Genomic DNA, 17,718 nt, shown 5'->3' on the forward strand with positions numbered 1-17,718 from the left:
TCAGTCTCCGCCTGCAAAGATCAGCCTCTTTGGGCGTAGAAAAGGTCAGAGAACACATTTGGAGGGAACAGATTAAAAATAAACAGCGCAAAGGTCCATGGCTCTTATCAAATACCTGCAGAGGAACCTGCCAATAAAATTTTCAGAAGTCCTGGCTTTATATCCCACCCAGAGAACCTTCTTCCATTTACACCCCAAGTCCTCATTAAATCCATATTCTCTTTCTCTTCTGATGGAACTTCAAACACATTTATTCCTGATAATCAGAGGTTCTGGGTGCCAATGCTAACCGGGAGCCGATTTCTCACTATTTTATGTAGGGAAAATTACAGTGCATTGCAGTTCAACCCCAAACCTCCAAATAACCTCCTAAAGTGTAACTCAACTATAAAAGGAACATGAATATTTACAATGTTAGAATATAAAATATTTAAACTTTGCTTGGTGATCACCAAACAATACGATTCTTAAGAAAGAGCTGTTTAGTTGACAGTAACATGGCCTCTCTCATGCTCATCTTAAAACATGGGCATTTGGCAGGGAGTGTGGGCAGGGTCTTACTCTGTCACCTAGGCCAGAGTGCAGTGTGGTGTGATCATAGTTCACTGCAGCCTTGACCTCCTGGGCTTTGGTGATGCTCCCACCTCAGCCTCCTGAGTAGCTGGGACTACAGGTGGGTGCCACCATGCCTGGCTACTTTTTTTAATTTTAAAAATGTTTTTGTAAGTTGCCAGGCTGGTCTCGAACTCCTGGGCTCAAGTGATCCTCTCACCTCGGCCTCCCAAAGTGCTGGGATTACAGGCGTGAGCCACCTTGCCCAGCATCAACATGGGGTATCTTGTCTGCTGGTATAGGATGTGCTCTTCAGAATACCTACAGCAGTGCTTCTCAACCCTCTTTTCACTGTCATCCCCCACCCCATCTTTTCAGGCCTTTTTCATTAACCACTCCCACTCTTTTAACATTTAACACACCACAAATATACTGTATAACTATTTAAGTCTTCTATGATGTACGTCTGTGTTTTATACATGAAAAGAGTATTTTTTTCACCCTCCCCCTGAAGAACCCTTTTGTCACCTTGGGGGCTGTATCACCACTGTTGAGGATGCACCATCGACAATATTTCCGATGTTTCACAAATTGTATTTGGAATGTAACTCAAGACCTTCCTGCCTGTCATTTGGTTAAAACTGTTGTGTAAAGTTTTAAAATATAAATGTGTATTTTCCCACATAAATGTGTTAAGATACCTATAAACTTTTTTTTTTTTTTTTTTTTTTTTTTTTTTTTTTTTTTTGAGATGGGTCTTGGTCTGTCACCCAGGCTGGAGTGCAGTGGTGCAATCATGGCTCACTGCAACCTCTGCCTTCTGGGCTCAATTGATCCTCTCACCTCAGCCTCCCGAGTAGCTGACTAAAAGCATGCACCACCACAAGCAGATATTTTTTTGTTTGTTTGTAGAGACAGGGTTTTGCCGTATATCCCAGGCTGGTCTCAAACTCTTGAGCTCAAGTGATCCTCTCACCTCTGCCTCCCAAAGTGCTGGGATTACAGGCACGAGTAACGACGCTTGGCCCACCCTGTAAATTTGTATGACTGCCTTATTGAGATATAATCCCCACATCATAAAATGTACCCGAAGCTGGGTGTGGTGGCTCATGCCTGTGTTCCAGCTACTTGGGAGGCTCAGGTAGGAAGATTGCTTGAGCCTGGGAGGTGGAGGCTGCAGTGAGCAGAGGTTGTGCCACTGCACTCCAGCTTGGCCAACAGAGTGAGACTGTGCCTCAAAAAAAAAAAAAAAAAAAAAGGTTACTTATAAAGCATACAATTCAGTGATTTTCAGTATACTCCCAGACTTTTGCAACTATGACTAGTATCTAACTTTATAACATTTTTGTCACCCTCAAAAGAAGCCCCATAGGTTGTATAAATTTTGGATGATAAAAAGGGAAAAAGTATTCTACTGGGAAATGTGAGCCAGAGAGACATTCTGCAGGATCGTTTATATATCTTCCCAGTTCTACATTTGAAATTTACATCACTCCCAGAATTCAAAAAGTTCATTGTGGCCAGCCGCCACTCCCTCTGGACTTCATGTCAGGAGTGTGTGGAGGGAAAAACAAAAATAAAAACATAAACCACATGGCAGTTTCCTGTGGTTTCTCATTTTTTTAAATCTCTGGGCTAGTTTCCCAAGGTAGAAATCGCAGTCATCACTGATTCCTTTCTTTCCCTTACCTCCCGCAATGAATCAGTCCCCAAATCCTATGACTTCTCCGTTAATATGTATTTGAAATCCATGCTCAGCTACTCATCTACTCTGCCATGACTTTAGTTCTTTTTATTATTTTATTTATTTATTTATTTTGAGACAGGGTCCCACCCTGTCACACAGGCTACAGTGCAGTGGCACGATCTTGGCTCACTGCAGCCTTGACCTCTCCGGCTCAGGCAATCCTCCCACCTCAGCCTCCCAAGTAGCTGGAACCACAGACACACACCACCATGCCCAGCTAATAAATATGTCTGCTTTCCTTTGTTCATTGTACTCTTGTAGCAAGATGGCTAGTGAGAGTACCCTTCCTGCAGTCCAGGAAGTAAAAATTGGGTTGCTGAAAGATCCTTTGTCTAAATGCTAATTTTTCTTTGTGGCACCAAGCATCTGTTTCCAGCATCCACCAAACTCATTCATCCTTCAAAGGCCAGTTGATCTCTTTTCCAAAGTGTTTCCCTTGCTCTTGAAGGTAAAGAGTTAGTCTGCTCTCTAGGAGGGCAAAGTAATATTTTTCTTAATTTCGGTTGCATCGTTTACCACATCATGCTGTAATTTTCCTATTCACACACCAGTCTTTCCCAACATCAGCTGTCCTTGTAGGTGTTGTGTGCACAACAGCAGATCAGAAGAAAAAGGCAGGGATGAGGAGGTTTGTAGAACAATGAAAGTGTTACATCAGTTAAGTCCTGGAGCGCATATGTAGTCAAGATAAGCGAAGAAGCTGTAAGCACCGCAGAATGTTCTGACTCTTAAGCAGGGTGAGCCAGTCACCTGTGCAAATGTAGCACAGTTGGAATCTGCTCATATGGAGCAGAGGCTCTCACGGAGGCCAAATTCAGCCTGCAGGGCTTCCAGCTGCCCTGTCTGCCAGCCTCTTTCTCCATGGGTTTGACATTATAATAACTTTTCTAAAAACGCACCGCAAATGAAACACATGGTAATCACATCCAGGGTAGTCTATTTAGTGTTCCTTGAGGGGAAGCTCAGGATGAGTTTGGCAGAAGCTGTGAACCTTAAGAGGTCCGTTGCTTGATGCACACAGCCAGACAATACACCTTGGGTTGCAGCAGAGAAAGAGAATTCATTGTAGGGTCACCAACTGAGAAGATGAGCGAATACCTTAAATCCATCTGCCCCCAAGGAACTTAGGGTTCGGGTTTTTAGGGTTTTGGAGTGGGCTGAAGTGGAGAGATCGCTGGGGACACAGAAATGAAGCTGTGTTCTCATGCTGCTTCTGTGCCTCTGTGAGGATCTTCAACCTGGTTTCTAGAATTTGGGGTCTGAAAAACATCTTCAGCAATCCTTAAACAAAAGACAGGATTCTAATGTCAGAGATCCTATCTATAGGAACAAAGGGAATATAAATGGTCACTATCTAGTGACTTCTCGAAACAAGGAAGTGCGCCAAAGTGCAGCTGATGAATGCATTCATTACAAATAACTATATTTGTGTCCAGAACCCAGCATGCCATTTTTGTCAACCCTGTGGGGGTGGTTTCATTTGTGCTCCAAAAGAGTGAGGTCATGGGTGAAAGAATTTGTGTTTTAGATAAAGGGGTCATCCCAGGCCCATGCCCTTCAAAGAGCTTGTGGATACTGCAGCCCAGAGGCTTCTGCTATATTCTGCTCATGTCTGTTGTGGAAGAGGGTTGTTTACTAATTCAGCTGTCAGTCTCCCCTTTTTACCGATTCAATTTGGGGAGCAATGTGCTCAGTTCCAGAAGATAAAAACACAATTGGCCTCAGCCAATCACAGCACTTCCATTCCCCTTTGGCAGTAATCAGTCTAGTCAGTGGGCGTGTGATCAAGTTCTGGCCAGTGAAACAGAAGGGGAAATCTACTGGGGGGTTTTGAAAATATGTTTCTCCTTGATAGGAGAGAGGCACGTGAAAAGAAAGCCCCCTTTGCACCTTCCCTTGGGAGGTGAGGCAGGAGAATTGCTTGAACCTGGGAGGTGGAGGTTGCAGAGAGCTGAGATTGCACCATTGCACTCCAGCCTGGTGACAGTACAAGACTCTGTCTGAAAAAAAAAAAAGAAGCATATAGATATAAAAGAAAGTCATTCTTTCCCATTGCCCACATTACTACAGCCCCATAAAAGAAGAACTGCTTTCTTGGAAATAGTAGAAAGTAACCTCTGGTGGCTCACGCCTGTAATCCCAGCACTTTGGGAGGCCGAGGCGGGTAGGTCACGAGGTCATGAGATCAAGATCATTCTGGTCAACATGATGAAACCCCGTCTCTACTAAAAACACAAAAAATTAGCTGGGCATGGTGGCGTGTGCCTGTAATCCCAACTACTCAGGAGGCTGAGGCAGGAGAATTGCTTGAACCCAGGAGGCGGAGGTTGCGGTGAGCCAAGATCACGCCATTGCACTCCAGCCTGGGTAACAAGGGCAAAACTCCGTCTCAAAATAAATAAATAAATAAATAGAAAGTAACCTCTGCCCTTCATTCATTGGCCCCATCCTTACCCCTTACCCATCTATAGGATCATGAAGACTGACTTCTATGATGGGTGAGATGGGGCAGGAAAGACTGAGCCTATGTGGTTTAGGCCCCCTTGAGTTCTCTACGATCTTCCCACCCACAGAGCATTTGCTACCTGCTCTCGGCTTCTTGTGCATGTGGTCAGCACAATTTCTTTGGCAGGGTTTTCTTCCATGGAAATGAGACAATCAGCTGGTCTAACGCATGGGGATGAAGTAGGAGGCCCGCGCCCCCAGGCTATCTCTCCAATCCAGCTTTATCTGCCACAAAGCTGGTCATTTTGATACCTGTGCCAGAAAGTCTCCATTGGTTTCTCAACAGGTTTCTCAATGGTTCAGAACCTTTGGGCATGTAGAATACATGGTTGCAAGCTGTGGGAGGAGAAAAGGTTTAAGTATTCCTGGGAAGAGTCAACGGAGGCTAATTGGTGAGATGATATTTCTGGTGAGAAGAGAAGGAGGGGACATTTGCGACACAGATAGATGGGAGGTAGGGGAAGAGGCAAGCGTAGGAGTGACAGGGACAGTGCCATGGTGGCAGAGGGTAAGACACAGAGGTGCAGAAGAGCAGGCTGTGTTCTGTGTTCTGCAAACAAGCAGTTTTGCATCTCGTGGGAGGAGCATGGTGGTCAGAGATGAGCCAGAACAGAAAGGTCTCGAAATTTAGGTACCTTGATGATAGTAACCCGTATTTGTGCCTGAGTAGTTTGCTCGGTCTGCTTCCTGCCAGTTTAGTAGAAGTTTGGGGTTCTGAAGACCTCTTGCTGCTTTGTACTGTCTCTGTGCCTATCAGTCCATGCTGACAGAATACTTTCAGAAACCTTGAGGCTTTCGGTGTGTTGATATATCATTCACTCTGTTAGACAAAAGGCATGCCCACAGATGTCGTGAGATAAGCCCTTTTCTCCCCCGGCTTCCTTATGTGGTTGCTCTGGTCTGGGCTCTTTGGTATTCCACTGTTTAACACAGAAGTTCTTCAAGACATGTTCTGAAGACCTGCACAGGTCTTTTGTAGTTTGCTGACACTTACTTAGAACACTTTTTCCTAGCAGTGCCCAATATTTGATCTTTTCTCAGAAGCCATTTCTTAATTTTAACATTATTAGCCATCTGGAGAAGCCAGGATGTGGCAAAAAAAAATTGTTTCCAATGTAGCAGTTTCTAGCTCCTATATATTCAAGGATTTGGTTCTTTAGCTTATCTCTTTTCTCTTGCATTTTACCAAAGGCAATGAGAAGAAGCCAGTGGCATGCTTAATATTCTACCTTGAAATCTCTTAGCTAGCACAGAGGTCAGCTGGTGGGCAAGCTGCCCATTTTCTTTCTTTCTTTCTCTTTCTTTCTTTCTTTCTTCCTTTCTTCTTTTTTTTGAGACAGAGTCTCACTCTGTTGCCTAGGCTGGAGAACAGGGGCACGATCTCGGCTCACTGCAACCTCTGCCTCCTGGGTTCAAGCAATTCTCCCGCCTCAGCCTCCTGAGTAGCTGGGATTACAGGCATGTGCTACCACACCTGGCTAACTTTTGTATTTTTAGTAGAAACAGTGTTTCACCATGTTGGCCAGGCTGGTCTCAAACTCCTAACCTCAAATAATCCGCCCACCTCCCTCTCCCAAAGTTCTGGGATTACAGATGTGAGCCACGGCTCCCGGTTGCTCATTTTCATATGTAAAGTTGTACTGGAACGCACCCATGCCTGTGTACTAGTCTTGCATATGTCTGCGTTTGAGTTACTGTGGAGGAGTTGAGCAGTTGCAGCAGAGACCATGCGGCCCACAAGCATGGAATAGTTACTCTCTAGCCTTTTATAAAATGAATTTTCCAACCCCTGACCAAGATGTTCGAGTTGATTAGGTGCATTTCTAATTTTCTACATGTTCGCACAGGTGACAGTGTTGCCAAATTTCTGCCATAACAAGGACTCCTTTCCTCCATCTTCCCGTAACAGTTTGCTCACAGCTAGAGTAGATAGTAGGAAGGCAAACGTCACTCTTCATTCAGTTCCGAGCTGGACCTGTGATGCCAGTCTCAGCCTGTTTACACACACCACATAGCCATCCTCCAGCTGGAAGTTCTGTGTGCAAGCTGGTCACTCCAGGGAACACACACACTTTCCCTGTGTGCCCTCAACCCCAAATCTAGAGCCTCCCTAGCAATTTAGCTGTGTACTAACTCTAGTCAGTGACAGAGAATAGAATTCACTTGAGCTGACATAGGGAATAAAAGATATATTACAGGGATTAAAGGACTTTCTGAATCACCAGGAGAACTGAGGAAAAGGGCGAGCTTCCAGGAGTGTCAATCAAAGCTGCTGTTCCAGCTTGGCTATTATAGCTTCAAAGAAATCTCAGAAATATAATATTTATCTTTTTCAACTGTATTCGTCTGTTTAGGCGACCATAGTAAAATACCAGACTGAGTGGCGTAAATGATGGAAATTCATTTTCTCAGAGTTGTGGGGTTTTTTGGATTTTGCTTTTTTTTTTTTTTTGACAGGATCTCACTGTGTCATCCAGGCTGGAGTGCAGTGGTGCAATCATGGTTCACTGGAGCCTTGCACTCCTAGGCTCAAGCAATCCTCCCACTTCAGCCTCCTGAGTAGCTGAACTATAGGTGCATGCCACCAGGCAAAGCTTTTTTAAAAATTATTATTTGTTTGTAGAGATGAAGTCTCACTAACTATTACCTAAACTGGTCTCAAACTCCTGGGCTCAAGTGGTCCTCCTGCCTCAGCCTCCTGAAGTATGGGGACTAAAAGGGTAAGTCACCATGCATGGCCTCATTTTCTCACACTTCTGGAAGGTAGAAGTCTATGAGCAAGGTATGGTCAGTGTTAGTTTCCATGAGGCCTCTCTTCCTGGTTTGCAGATGGCCACCTTCTTGCTGTGTTCTCACCTGGCCTTTCCTTTGTGTGTACACAGACAGGGATGTCTTGTTGTCTCTTCCTCTTCTTGCAAGGACACCAGACCTATCAGATTAGAGCCCCACTCTTATGACCTCATTTGACCTCAAACACTCCCTTGAGGGCCTGTCTCCAAATACAGCTACACTAGGGATTACAGGTTCAACATAAGAATTTTGGCTGAAGGCCAGGCATGGTGTCTCACTCCTATAGTCCCAGCACTTTAGGAAGCTGAGGCAGGCAGATCATTTGAAGTCAGAAGTTTGAGACCATCCTGACCAACATAATGAAACCCCGTCTCTACTTAAAATACAAAAATTAGCAGGTTGTGGCGGTGCATGCCTATAATCCCAGCTACTCCGGGGCTGAGGTAGGAGAATTGTTTGAATCCAGAAGACAGAGGCTGCAGTGAGCCAAGATGGCATCATTCTGCTCTACCCTGGGGGGATAAAGAGTGAGACTCCATCTCAAAAAAAAAAAAAAAAAAAAAAAAGAATTTTTGGTGGACACAATTCAGTTCATAACATCAACTCTTCTCTGCAGGAAAGCATAATGAAAGAAAGTTGTAATGGATATTGAGCAAACCAATTCACAATATCCACCACAGCTTTAAAAAATAATAGTAATAGCAAACATTCAGAAGCAATAAAAGAAACAGATTAAATAAATACTGGTATATTGACACAATGGAATACTATGAAACTATTTAAAAAAGCATACAGGGAGCTCTATGATAAATGTCTGTACTATTATATGGCTGGGTGCAGTGGCTCATGACTATAATCCCAGCACTTTGGGAGGCTGGAGCAGGTGGATCACTTAAGCCCGGGAGTTGGAGATCAGCCCGGGCCATAGTAAGACCCTGTCTCTACAAAAAATAAAATTAGCTGGATGTGGTAGCACACACCTGTGGTCCCAGATACCTGAGAGGCTGAGGTGGGAGGATTGCTTGAGCCCTGGAGGTTGAGATTGTAGTGAGTTGAGATCACACGACTGCATTCCAGCTTGGGGGACAGAGTGAGATCCTGCCTCAAAAATTTAAAAAAAAAAAAAAAAGGAAGAAAAGAAAACTCTCTGTGATATGTTGTTAAGTGAACAAACTAACATTTAGAACAAAGCAAATAGTTTACTACCATATGTGTAGCAAAATAAATGAATGAATACCTGTCATCTATTTATTACCTATGTATGTGTATATGTATGTATGTTTGGGAAGTAGAAAAGTTCCTCTTTAAAGTTTCCTTTCTCGTTAAAGAATAAATCATAGGTGTGCTAATAACTCTTTGTTAAGCCCTATCCTATGTAGCTGTTAGACATGCCATGCTTACAGACACGTAGTACATTCTGTGTCCTTGTACCTTAACCAAGATATCTGTGCTGGATGTCCCAGCTTTTCATTGCTTTTGCCTGTTTGGAAAAGTTTTAAGTTGTTAGCCAATCGGGTTTTAGTTTAGATTGTGAGGTCTGACTCCAGCCAAAGGAGATCAGACACAGCAGTAAGGATGACCCCCAGTGCATAAGGGATAAATATGTCTGCTTTCCTTTGTTCATTGTACTCTCGTGGCAAGATGGCTAGTAAGAGTACCCTTCCTGCAGTCCAGGAAGTAAAAGTTGCATTGCTGAAAGATCCTTGGTCTCAGTGCTAATTTTTTCTTTGTGGCACCAAGCATCTGTTTCCAACAGTATGTATATATGTAAGTAGTTCGGTAGGTATTTGCTCACATTTGGCATATCTGTGAATAATACACAAGAAACATACAACGTTGGTTGCCCCAGTGGAGAGAAGAACTGGATGGCTTGGGGCCAGGGTGAGAGAAGACATTTCATTTTATGCACGTATTTTGGAGGTTTTTGTTCATTTGTTTGTTTGTTGAGAAAGCAGATTCTGAGACCAAGTTTAGTGTCCAGGGTGTTGATTAGGAAATGGCCTTGGCATCCAAACCTGTGGAAGGGTGGGAAAAGAATCAGGATTGAGCAGAGGGGGAACACCTGCAATTTGGACCTGACAACACATTCCTTCATCAAGGCCATCAAGAACTCAGGAGTTGGCTGGGCACCATGGCTTAAACCTGTAATCCCAACACTTTGGGAGGCCAAGGCAGGAGGATTGCTTGAGCCCAGGAGTTCACATCCAGGCTGGGCAACAAAGTGAGACCCCTCTCTCTACAAAAAAATTTAAAAATTAGCAGGGCATGGTAGCACGTGCCTGTAGTCCCAGTTACTCAAGAGGCTGAGATGGGAGGATTGCTAGAAGCTGGGCAGTTGAGGCTATAGTAAGCCATGACTGTGCCACTGCACTCCAGCCTGGGTGACAGAGCAAGATTATCTTAGAAAACAAACAAACAAACAACACTCAGGAGCTGAAATGTGCATTTAAGAGTTATCCTGCTTTGGGCAATGTGGACAGGCTTTTATACTTCTGCCTTGATCAGTCACCAGATGTGAGCTGCCTTGGAAAGGGCATGAGCTCCAGAAAGCGCTCTCAAAGGTGGGCAACATGTACTTCCTTGGAGTCTGAGTGATGCATTGCTGTGTCTGTCACTTAACGGCCTATATGATCTGGCCTCTTGAAACGTCTCTGATCTTATCTCCAAGTACTCTTCATTTCACTTGCACTGCTCCTTAGTGTTTCTTGAGTTTTCATCTCAGAGTCTTTTTCTTACTGTTCCTGTCTTAATTGTTCCTCCCTTAAATAACAAAGAGGCCCATGCCTTTCTTCCTTCATACTTCTGCTGAAATACCTCCTTACTGAGAGGACTTCCCTGACCTCCTTACCTGAAATAGTACACTTTCTTCAGCATCTTACCATGTCTGTTTCTTTAACTTGCTTCTTTTTCTAATCCTCATCACTGCTTAACATACATTTCTTTGTTTACTTTTTGTTGATGTTCATTTGTGGTCCCCCCCACATTGTTTGGTCCCCTGGTGTATCCTCAGTGCTGAAGATAACACAGTAACAGGCACACAGTAGGCTTTCAGTAAATATTTGTTAAATGAATGAATGAAGGAATCAGTCACTATGCTAAGTTGTAAAACAAAATTATAAGCAAAATGGAGGCAGGTCCTATTCTCATGGAGTTTGCTGTGAATGGAGAGGCAAAATAATGCATCAATTACACGAACATAAAGCTGCAGTCATGACATGGGCTACGATGGGAAAAAAATATGGTAGGAGAAGACCATATAGAAGAGGCTGGAAAGCTTCTGTGAGAAAGTGATGTGTAAGCTGAAATCTGAAGGATGAGTAAGCTTCAACTAGGTAAAGGAACATGAAAGAATCTGGTTCATTTTTGGAAAAGATCCCTCTGGATTCAACAAGGAAGAGTGAATGAGAGGAGCAAGGATGAGTATCTATAGGACTGTTAGGAGGGCATGGAAATTCTTCAAGTGAGGGGTGATGGTTGCCTGAATTAGGGGTAGCCCTGGTGGTTAGAAGAAACAACTACATGTGAGAATTATTTATTACACAATAGATGAGGCTTGTTTATAAATTGTATATGGAAGATAAGGAAAGGGAAGTTAAAAGAAGGACTTCTGAGTTTCCATCTAACTGGATGGACGGTTGAAAGAATATTGGAAGAGAAACAGATTTATTTTGTTTTATTTTGTGTTTACATGTGTATATGGGGAAGAACAGTGAGAGAAAAGATAGATTATGATTTTGATTTTTGACATTTTGGTTTTGAGTTGTTATTGAGACTTGCTGTATGAGATGCCAAGTAGACCATGGTTATAAGTGAGGCGCTCAGACATGTAGCTTGGGCTGGAGAAGAAAATTTTTGAGTTGTCTGTCTAGGTGGTGTTTGAAAATGTGGGAATGAATGAGATTGCCTAGGCAGAGAACATTCAGTAATAAGAGGAGAGGGATAGGATGACCTTGAGGGACTGACTTGGAAAAGAGACTAACAGAATTGACTAGAGATGTTGGAAGAAAAGGAGGAGAATGTGGTATCACCTCGAAAGAGTGTTCTAGAAAATGAGTCCTTAGCCACGTCAAACCCCCTGAAAAGGGACCTGACAACTAAAAAATACCAGTTGTACTAACAACATGGAGGTCACTGGTGATGCCAGTGATTTTTTCTTGTTGTTGCAGGAGAAATGTTAAGGTTAGTGGAAAATTGATGAAACGGAAACATTGTGAGTATAAAAGGCAAAGCAGAGGGACTATTTGGGGGTGGGAGTGGAGGGATTGAGAGTTTAGTTGGTAGTGTAAAGTTTCCAAGAAGATGGGTAGGAAAGTGAGTACCAGTAAAGGGCTTGTTAAAATGCCAAAGAGGGACTCTGTTGTAACAGGAGGGAAGAAAGAAAATGGCAGGGTGCCGACTTGAGTAGATTTCTGTTTGGTAGAAGTGAGATGAAGGGATTGCCTTCTCTTTTTTCTGCAATGAAAGAGGAGGGATTAACTACTTTTCCGAGTGTTAAGTAAACGGATTGTTTTATGATGCCTTAGCTCTCTAACTTTCACAGATAAGTAAATGTATATCCACTCTCACAGCGGTGGGAACAGAAACAGTAGGTGTTTAATAAATACTAGACTGATTTTGATTCTAATCGTGATGATAATTAATCTGATGATGCTCTGATGGCAAGGAAAAATATAAGCTCCAATCAAGCCCCTGTCGTAAGCCGCCTGAGAAGTGAGGACGGAGGTTCGCAGTTAGGAAAGGAAACCCACCCTCACGCTCCTTCTGGTCCAGGACCCTAAGGGTTAAGATCAACGAGAGTTGGCCATCACTGTTTCCTAGAGCGGCCTCAGCAAAGCCGCCAGGGGAGATGGGGTAACTTCCTGTTTCTGTCTTCCGGGTTTGAGAGTTTAGGAACCTGGGTTGGTGGGGTCAGAGAGGTGGGGGCTCCTTTCTCCCGGATTGCTGGGGGTGCAGGCGCCTTGGGTGTAGCCCCCAGAACAGTGAGTTCCTTCTTTGGGGGAAGGGAGCCGAGGGTTGCGGGCTAGAGGAGTGGAAACAGCTCCGACCAGGCTGCAGCGGACCTCCGGGAGAGAGATCCCGCTGCTGCCAGGGGCGAAGGCCCAGCAGCTCCCGCCGGCGGGCCACCGTCATCCTTGCCTGCCAGGTGCCTTAAAGGATCTCGTCTGCCGGAGACCGTCTGGTATCCTGGAACTTCACCCCCCAGTGTCTCCAACTTGCCCCTGTTAGAGGTTCTTAAAACGAGGCTTCAGGCAGTGCATTTGCTTTGAAGGCTTTCTGATCGAAGCACGGCCCCACCTTAATCACCTGTTTGCTCTACAACAGTGAAAACAGCCCTTCCCCGTGGAGTGACATCTTAATGGCAGCCTTTTATGGCCTTGAATTTGCCACCATTTTGCTGAGCCACTGTTCCCAGGGCTCCTTTGCTGCCAAAGTTAATAGTATTTTAGTAGGGAAAATGGTCGGATGGTAATGTGTTACCCAGAAGGAACTCACTGTTCCTTCATGCTTCTTTTGTAAATACTTTGATTACAACACGTAACTAGGACTCATGCTTCTTTTGTAAATGCTTTGATGGCAATATGTAACTAGGACAGCAAAATACGTAACTCCATTCGAGCAACTCCACCCCCTCCCTTTTTCTGCATTCAGGTGTATGGTTCCCCACCTCCCATTCAAACACTGGGATCTTAGTAATATAGACAGTTTCATGTTTCTCTAGAACAAATCTGCTTGCTGATGAGTGTGCTTACCGAATGTCAACTCACTTTGTTACAAGGCTTAGGAACGCGGATCTGTTTTCTAAAACGCCAGCCAATATATTATAAAATACAGGGACTCTTGAGGTTTATTTGCAGTTAGGGATTATGCTCAGCCCTGCTTCTTGTTCTAGTTTACGATAATAAGTAAGTGGGTGAAAAAACGTCAGCATCTAATCAGACTTGGAGCTCAATCGTGCTCTACCACTTTCTAGGTGACCTTAGGAAAATTTCTTAATACCTTTTAAACTCATCTGTAAAATGCTGGTAGTTGTTCATACACCTCAGAGAGCTATTTTAAGAATTAAATGACAAATATATGCAAATTATTTCATTCACCATCTGGCACATAATAGGCAGTAATGGTGAAAATTCAATATAAGTACAGATACTATTTTTGTTTTTAAAATATGTGCATTTGCATATCCTTTTAGGTCCTTATTTTCTCCCAAATGATGATACTCTTCATATTCTGAAATGGATGCCAAAAGTCCGTATGTCGCCGCCTTCCTGTGGTAGATCACATTTTCTAGTCCCTTAAAATAGGTTAATGATTGTTGGCTCCAGAAGACAAAGGTTAGGCTGAAATGGATTTTGTGAATATGATAGACTCAGAAACTAAGAGCAAGGAGGAGGAGGCCCCTCTTTAGCTTCCTTTTTATATTTCATGGTTATTGGCTATAATTATTCCACCCCTGCTTTGTCCCGATTTCTCTTTAATTTATATAAATCCTAACATTCCTTTGAAATTGACTTCAAAGGGTTCCTTCTGTCAAGACCAAGTTATTCTTTTGAAACTAAACAGAGTGCTTTTTTTTCTTTAGCTGCTTCTTATGCTTGCGTATTGATTCCTTGAAGTCTTTATACATTTTATTGGTGTCTTTTTTAAAAAAAATACTTTGCTTTTTAAATTAAAAGTGTTTCTAAGCTATGCTTGGACAGTATTCTGTCTTTGAAGCTTGATCTTCAAACCTTTAATGTGGAGATTTAATTTTTTGCACTGTTATTTCTTTAGAAAAGGTTAATTGGGTTAACCCTTAATTCTAAACACTTGCATCAGAGATAAGATTTTCTAAAAGGGCTGCTAAGAGTTGTGTTTCTTATTTTCAGTATGGTTCATGAACATTCTGTGCTTCCTATTGGTATGTTGGAATGGTTGGTAAGGAAGGAAGAAGAATAAGCTTGAACAAATACCTCCAAACATAATTTATTTCCTTTCACAGGGTTTCTGATCCGTAACGTGGCTGTGATCATTGTGATGGAGCAAGAAAAAGAACTGTTGGTCTCAGACTATAACAGCTTCATGAAGAGGGAGAATTTGAAAAGCCCCTTCACAGGTGAGGGATCAAGAAAAGGATACGAATCCTTAGGAAACTTGATGTAGAAAGGACAAGACCCTGGAATGACACAAACTTTAATTTACTTCTTTGTGCTGTCACTTAAAAGCTGTGTTAATTATTTCAGCCTCATTGTTCTCATCTTTAAGAAAATGAGTATCTGTCTCACATTTATTTTAGGATTACTGAGATACCACATCCAAAGCTACTGTTCTTAATAAATAGTGGCTATTGTTATTTGTATAGTATTTGCTTAGATTTTAGAAAGCTGTTGCCTAGTTTTTACCTGAGATGGTATTCTGTTCAATGTCACTCCTGTTTTTATCAATCCTGTTTTTTTCTCTTAAGTCTTCTAGAATAAAATTTAATGCATTTATTTTTAGTTTGATGTTCCCTTTGCCAATAATGATTCAAATAATTCATTAGTGTTGTTGCTAAGTACAAAAAACATCCACCTGCTTCTGGTAAACAGAGGAAAAGAAGTAAAACTGTCTTTAAAAACTTTTTTATATGTAATTACTTATGAGGTTTCACATTGTTATTTCCTCTCTTCCACTGCAATTTAGAATTTATTTCTCTGGCAGAGATTCAGGAATATGGTTAGAATATTTGTTTATTATTGCAGGAGATGAAGGTATGAATAATTTGGAAACTGTTCACCACAACAATCCTAAGGCAGATCATCTTAAAGAGAAACCTTCAGAATGGTGTAAAAGACATGGACCACAACATTATGAGCATGAGGATGCAAAAGAAATGCCATTGACATGGGTTCAAGATGAGATTTGTTGTCATGATTCCTATGAGAGTGATGGCAAGTCAGAGAATTGGGGAAACTCTATAGCTAAAGAGGTGGAAAAACCCAATCACCAGGAATGGGACCCAGGAGAACATACCAATGCCTCTGTCCAGCAGAATTCATCCTTTGTAGACAGACCCTACAAATGTTCCGAATGTTGGAAAAGCTTCAATAATAGTTCTCACTTGCGTACTCACCGGAGGACCCACTCAGGAGAAAAGCCTTATAAATGCTCTGAGTGTGCGAAATGCTTTTGTAACAGTTCTCACCTGATTCAGCATCTAAGAATGCACACAGGAGAGAAGCCCTACAAGTGTGGTGAATGTGGGAAAAGCTTCAGCAATACCTCCCATCTTATTATCCATGAGAGAACTCACACGGGAGAGAAACCCTATAAATGTCCCGAGTGTGGGAAGAGATTCAGCAGCAGCTCTCACCTTATTCAGCATCACAGATCACATACAGGTGAAAAACCATATGAATGTTCTGTCTGTGGAAAAGGCTTCAGTCACAGTTATGTCCTAATAGAACATCGGAGGACTCACACCGGAGAAAAACCTTATAAGTGCCCTGATTGTGGGAAGAGTTTTAGTCAGAGTTCCAGCCTCATTCGCCACCAGCGGACACACACAGGTGAGAAGCCCTACAAATGTCTTGAGTGTGGAAAAAGCTTTGGTTGTAATTCTACTCTAATAAAACATCAGAGAATACATACAGGAGAAAAGCCTTACAAATGTCCAGAATGTGGGAAGAATTTTAGTCGTAGTTCAAACCTTATTACACACCAGAAAACGCACACAGGAGAGAAATCCTATGAAAGTTCTGAATATGAAGAAAGTTTTAATCAGAATTGCAGTGTGATAGAAGACTGCAGAATCCAGTTAGGAGAGAAACCATATAGATGTTTTGAATGTGGAAAGAGTTTTGGCCTTAGCTCCCATCTCATTAGACACCAGAGGACACATACAGGAGAAAAACCTTACAGATGTTCTGAGTGCTGGAAAACTTTCAGTCAGAGTTCCACCCTGATGATTCACCAAAGGACACATACAGGAGAGAAACCTTATAAATGTCCTGATTGTGGTGAATGCTTCAGTCAGAGCTTTAACCTTATCAGGCACCGGAGGACCCACATAGGGGAAAAACCTTACAAATGTACCAGCTGTGAGAAATGCTTCAGCAGAAGTGCCTACCTCAATCAGCATCGGAAAATTCATGTAGAAAAACCTTTTGAGTCTCCTGATGTTGGGGATTTTCCTCATGAATGGACTTGGAAAAACTGTTCAGGGGAAGTGCCCCTCATCCCTTCATTTTCGGTATCAAATACATCTTCCTGAGTCCCAAAGCCTGGTGATTTTTTCTTTCTTGTTGGACCATGACAGTTTAGGTATTCTCTGATTATTGTGCTATAAAGTTTCTTTGGTGTGTTTGTCAAAACATTTGGAAAAAGTCAACCTCCCAGTTTAAAGGATGGGAAGACCCCAATCACCAGGTTATTGGATCTGTCCAGCAAGAGATTCATCCACCAAGGATGAAGAAAGGAGGACTTTTTTGATTTAAGGTAAGATAGTAATAGCTTCAAAAGAACACCTACAGAGTAATCCTGAGAGTAAGCAAAGGAATCTGTGAGAAACTGAAGCTACAAATGCCACTGAATTATTTTCTCTTCCTTTATTGCAGGCGTCCCCCAAACTATGGCCCACAGGGCTGCATGTGGCCCCCCGCCACACTTCAGGAAGGGGCACCTCTTTCACTGGTGGTCAGTGAGAGGAGCACAGTATGTGGCGGCCCTCCAACGGTCTGAGGGACAGTGAACTGGGCCCCTGTGTAAAAAGTTTGGGGACACCTGCTTTATTGGATAGATAAACATCATTACTGGCCTCAAGGGTTTACCCAGAGAAAGGGTCTTTTTGAGTAAAAAATGTGATTTCCTGGCTATTTTGTTGGGGCTCAAGAAAGATTCTTTTTTTTTTTTTTTTTTTTTTTTCATTTTTAGTCACTAAAAATGAACTATTATAGCATCTAGAACTATACTGTCCAACACCATAGCCTTTAGCCATATGTAGCTATTTGTATTAAGATTAATTGAAATTTTAAATGCAGTTCCTCAGTCACACTAGCCACTTTCTAAGTGTTCAGTAGCTCTGTGTGACCAGTGGCTGCTGTATTGAATATTATACAAGGTTCATTCATTCAAGATCATCATTCTTGACAGACCCATAAATATTTTCT

General features: G+C 42.6%; 1 protein-coding gene across 1 annotated transcript; it reads left to right on the forward strand.

The window, feature by feature from the left end:
* Nucleotides 1-12,480: 12,480 nt before the first annotated feature.
* Nucleotides 12,481-17,480, forward strand: ZNF572 (zinc finger protein 572). Its single transcript, XM_003933720.4, has 3 exons — nt 12,481-12,573; nt 14,574-14,687; nt 15,313-17,480. The coding sequence occupies exons 2-3, from the start codon at nt 14,609-14,611 to the stop codon at nt 16,821-16,823; spliced, it is 1,590 nt and encodes a 529-aa protein (XP_003933769.2). The 5' UTR covers nt 12,481-12,573; nt 14,574-14,608; the 3' UTR covers nt 16,824-17,480.
* The last annotated feature ends 238 nt before the right edge of the window (nt 17,481-17,718 follow it).

Source organism: Saimiri boliviensis, chromosome 15 (genome assembly GCF_048565385.1).
Source record: "Saimiri boliviensis isolate mSaiBol1 chromosome 15, mSaiBol1.pri, whole genome shotgun sequence".
In the NCBI taxonomy this organism is placed as follows: Eukaryota; Metazoa; Chordata; class Mammalia; order Primates; family Cebidae; genus Saimiri; species Saimiri boliviensis.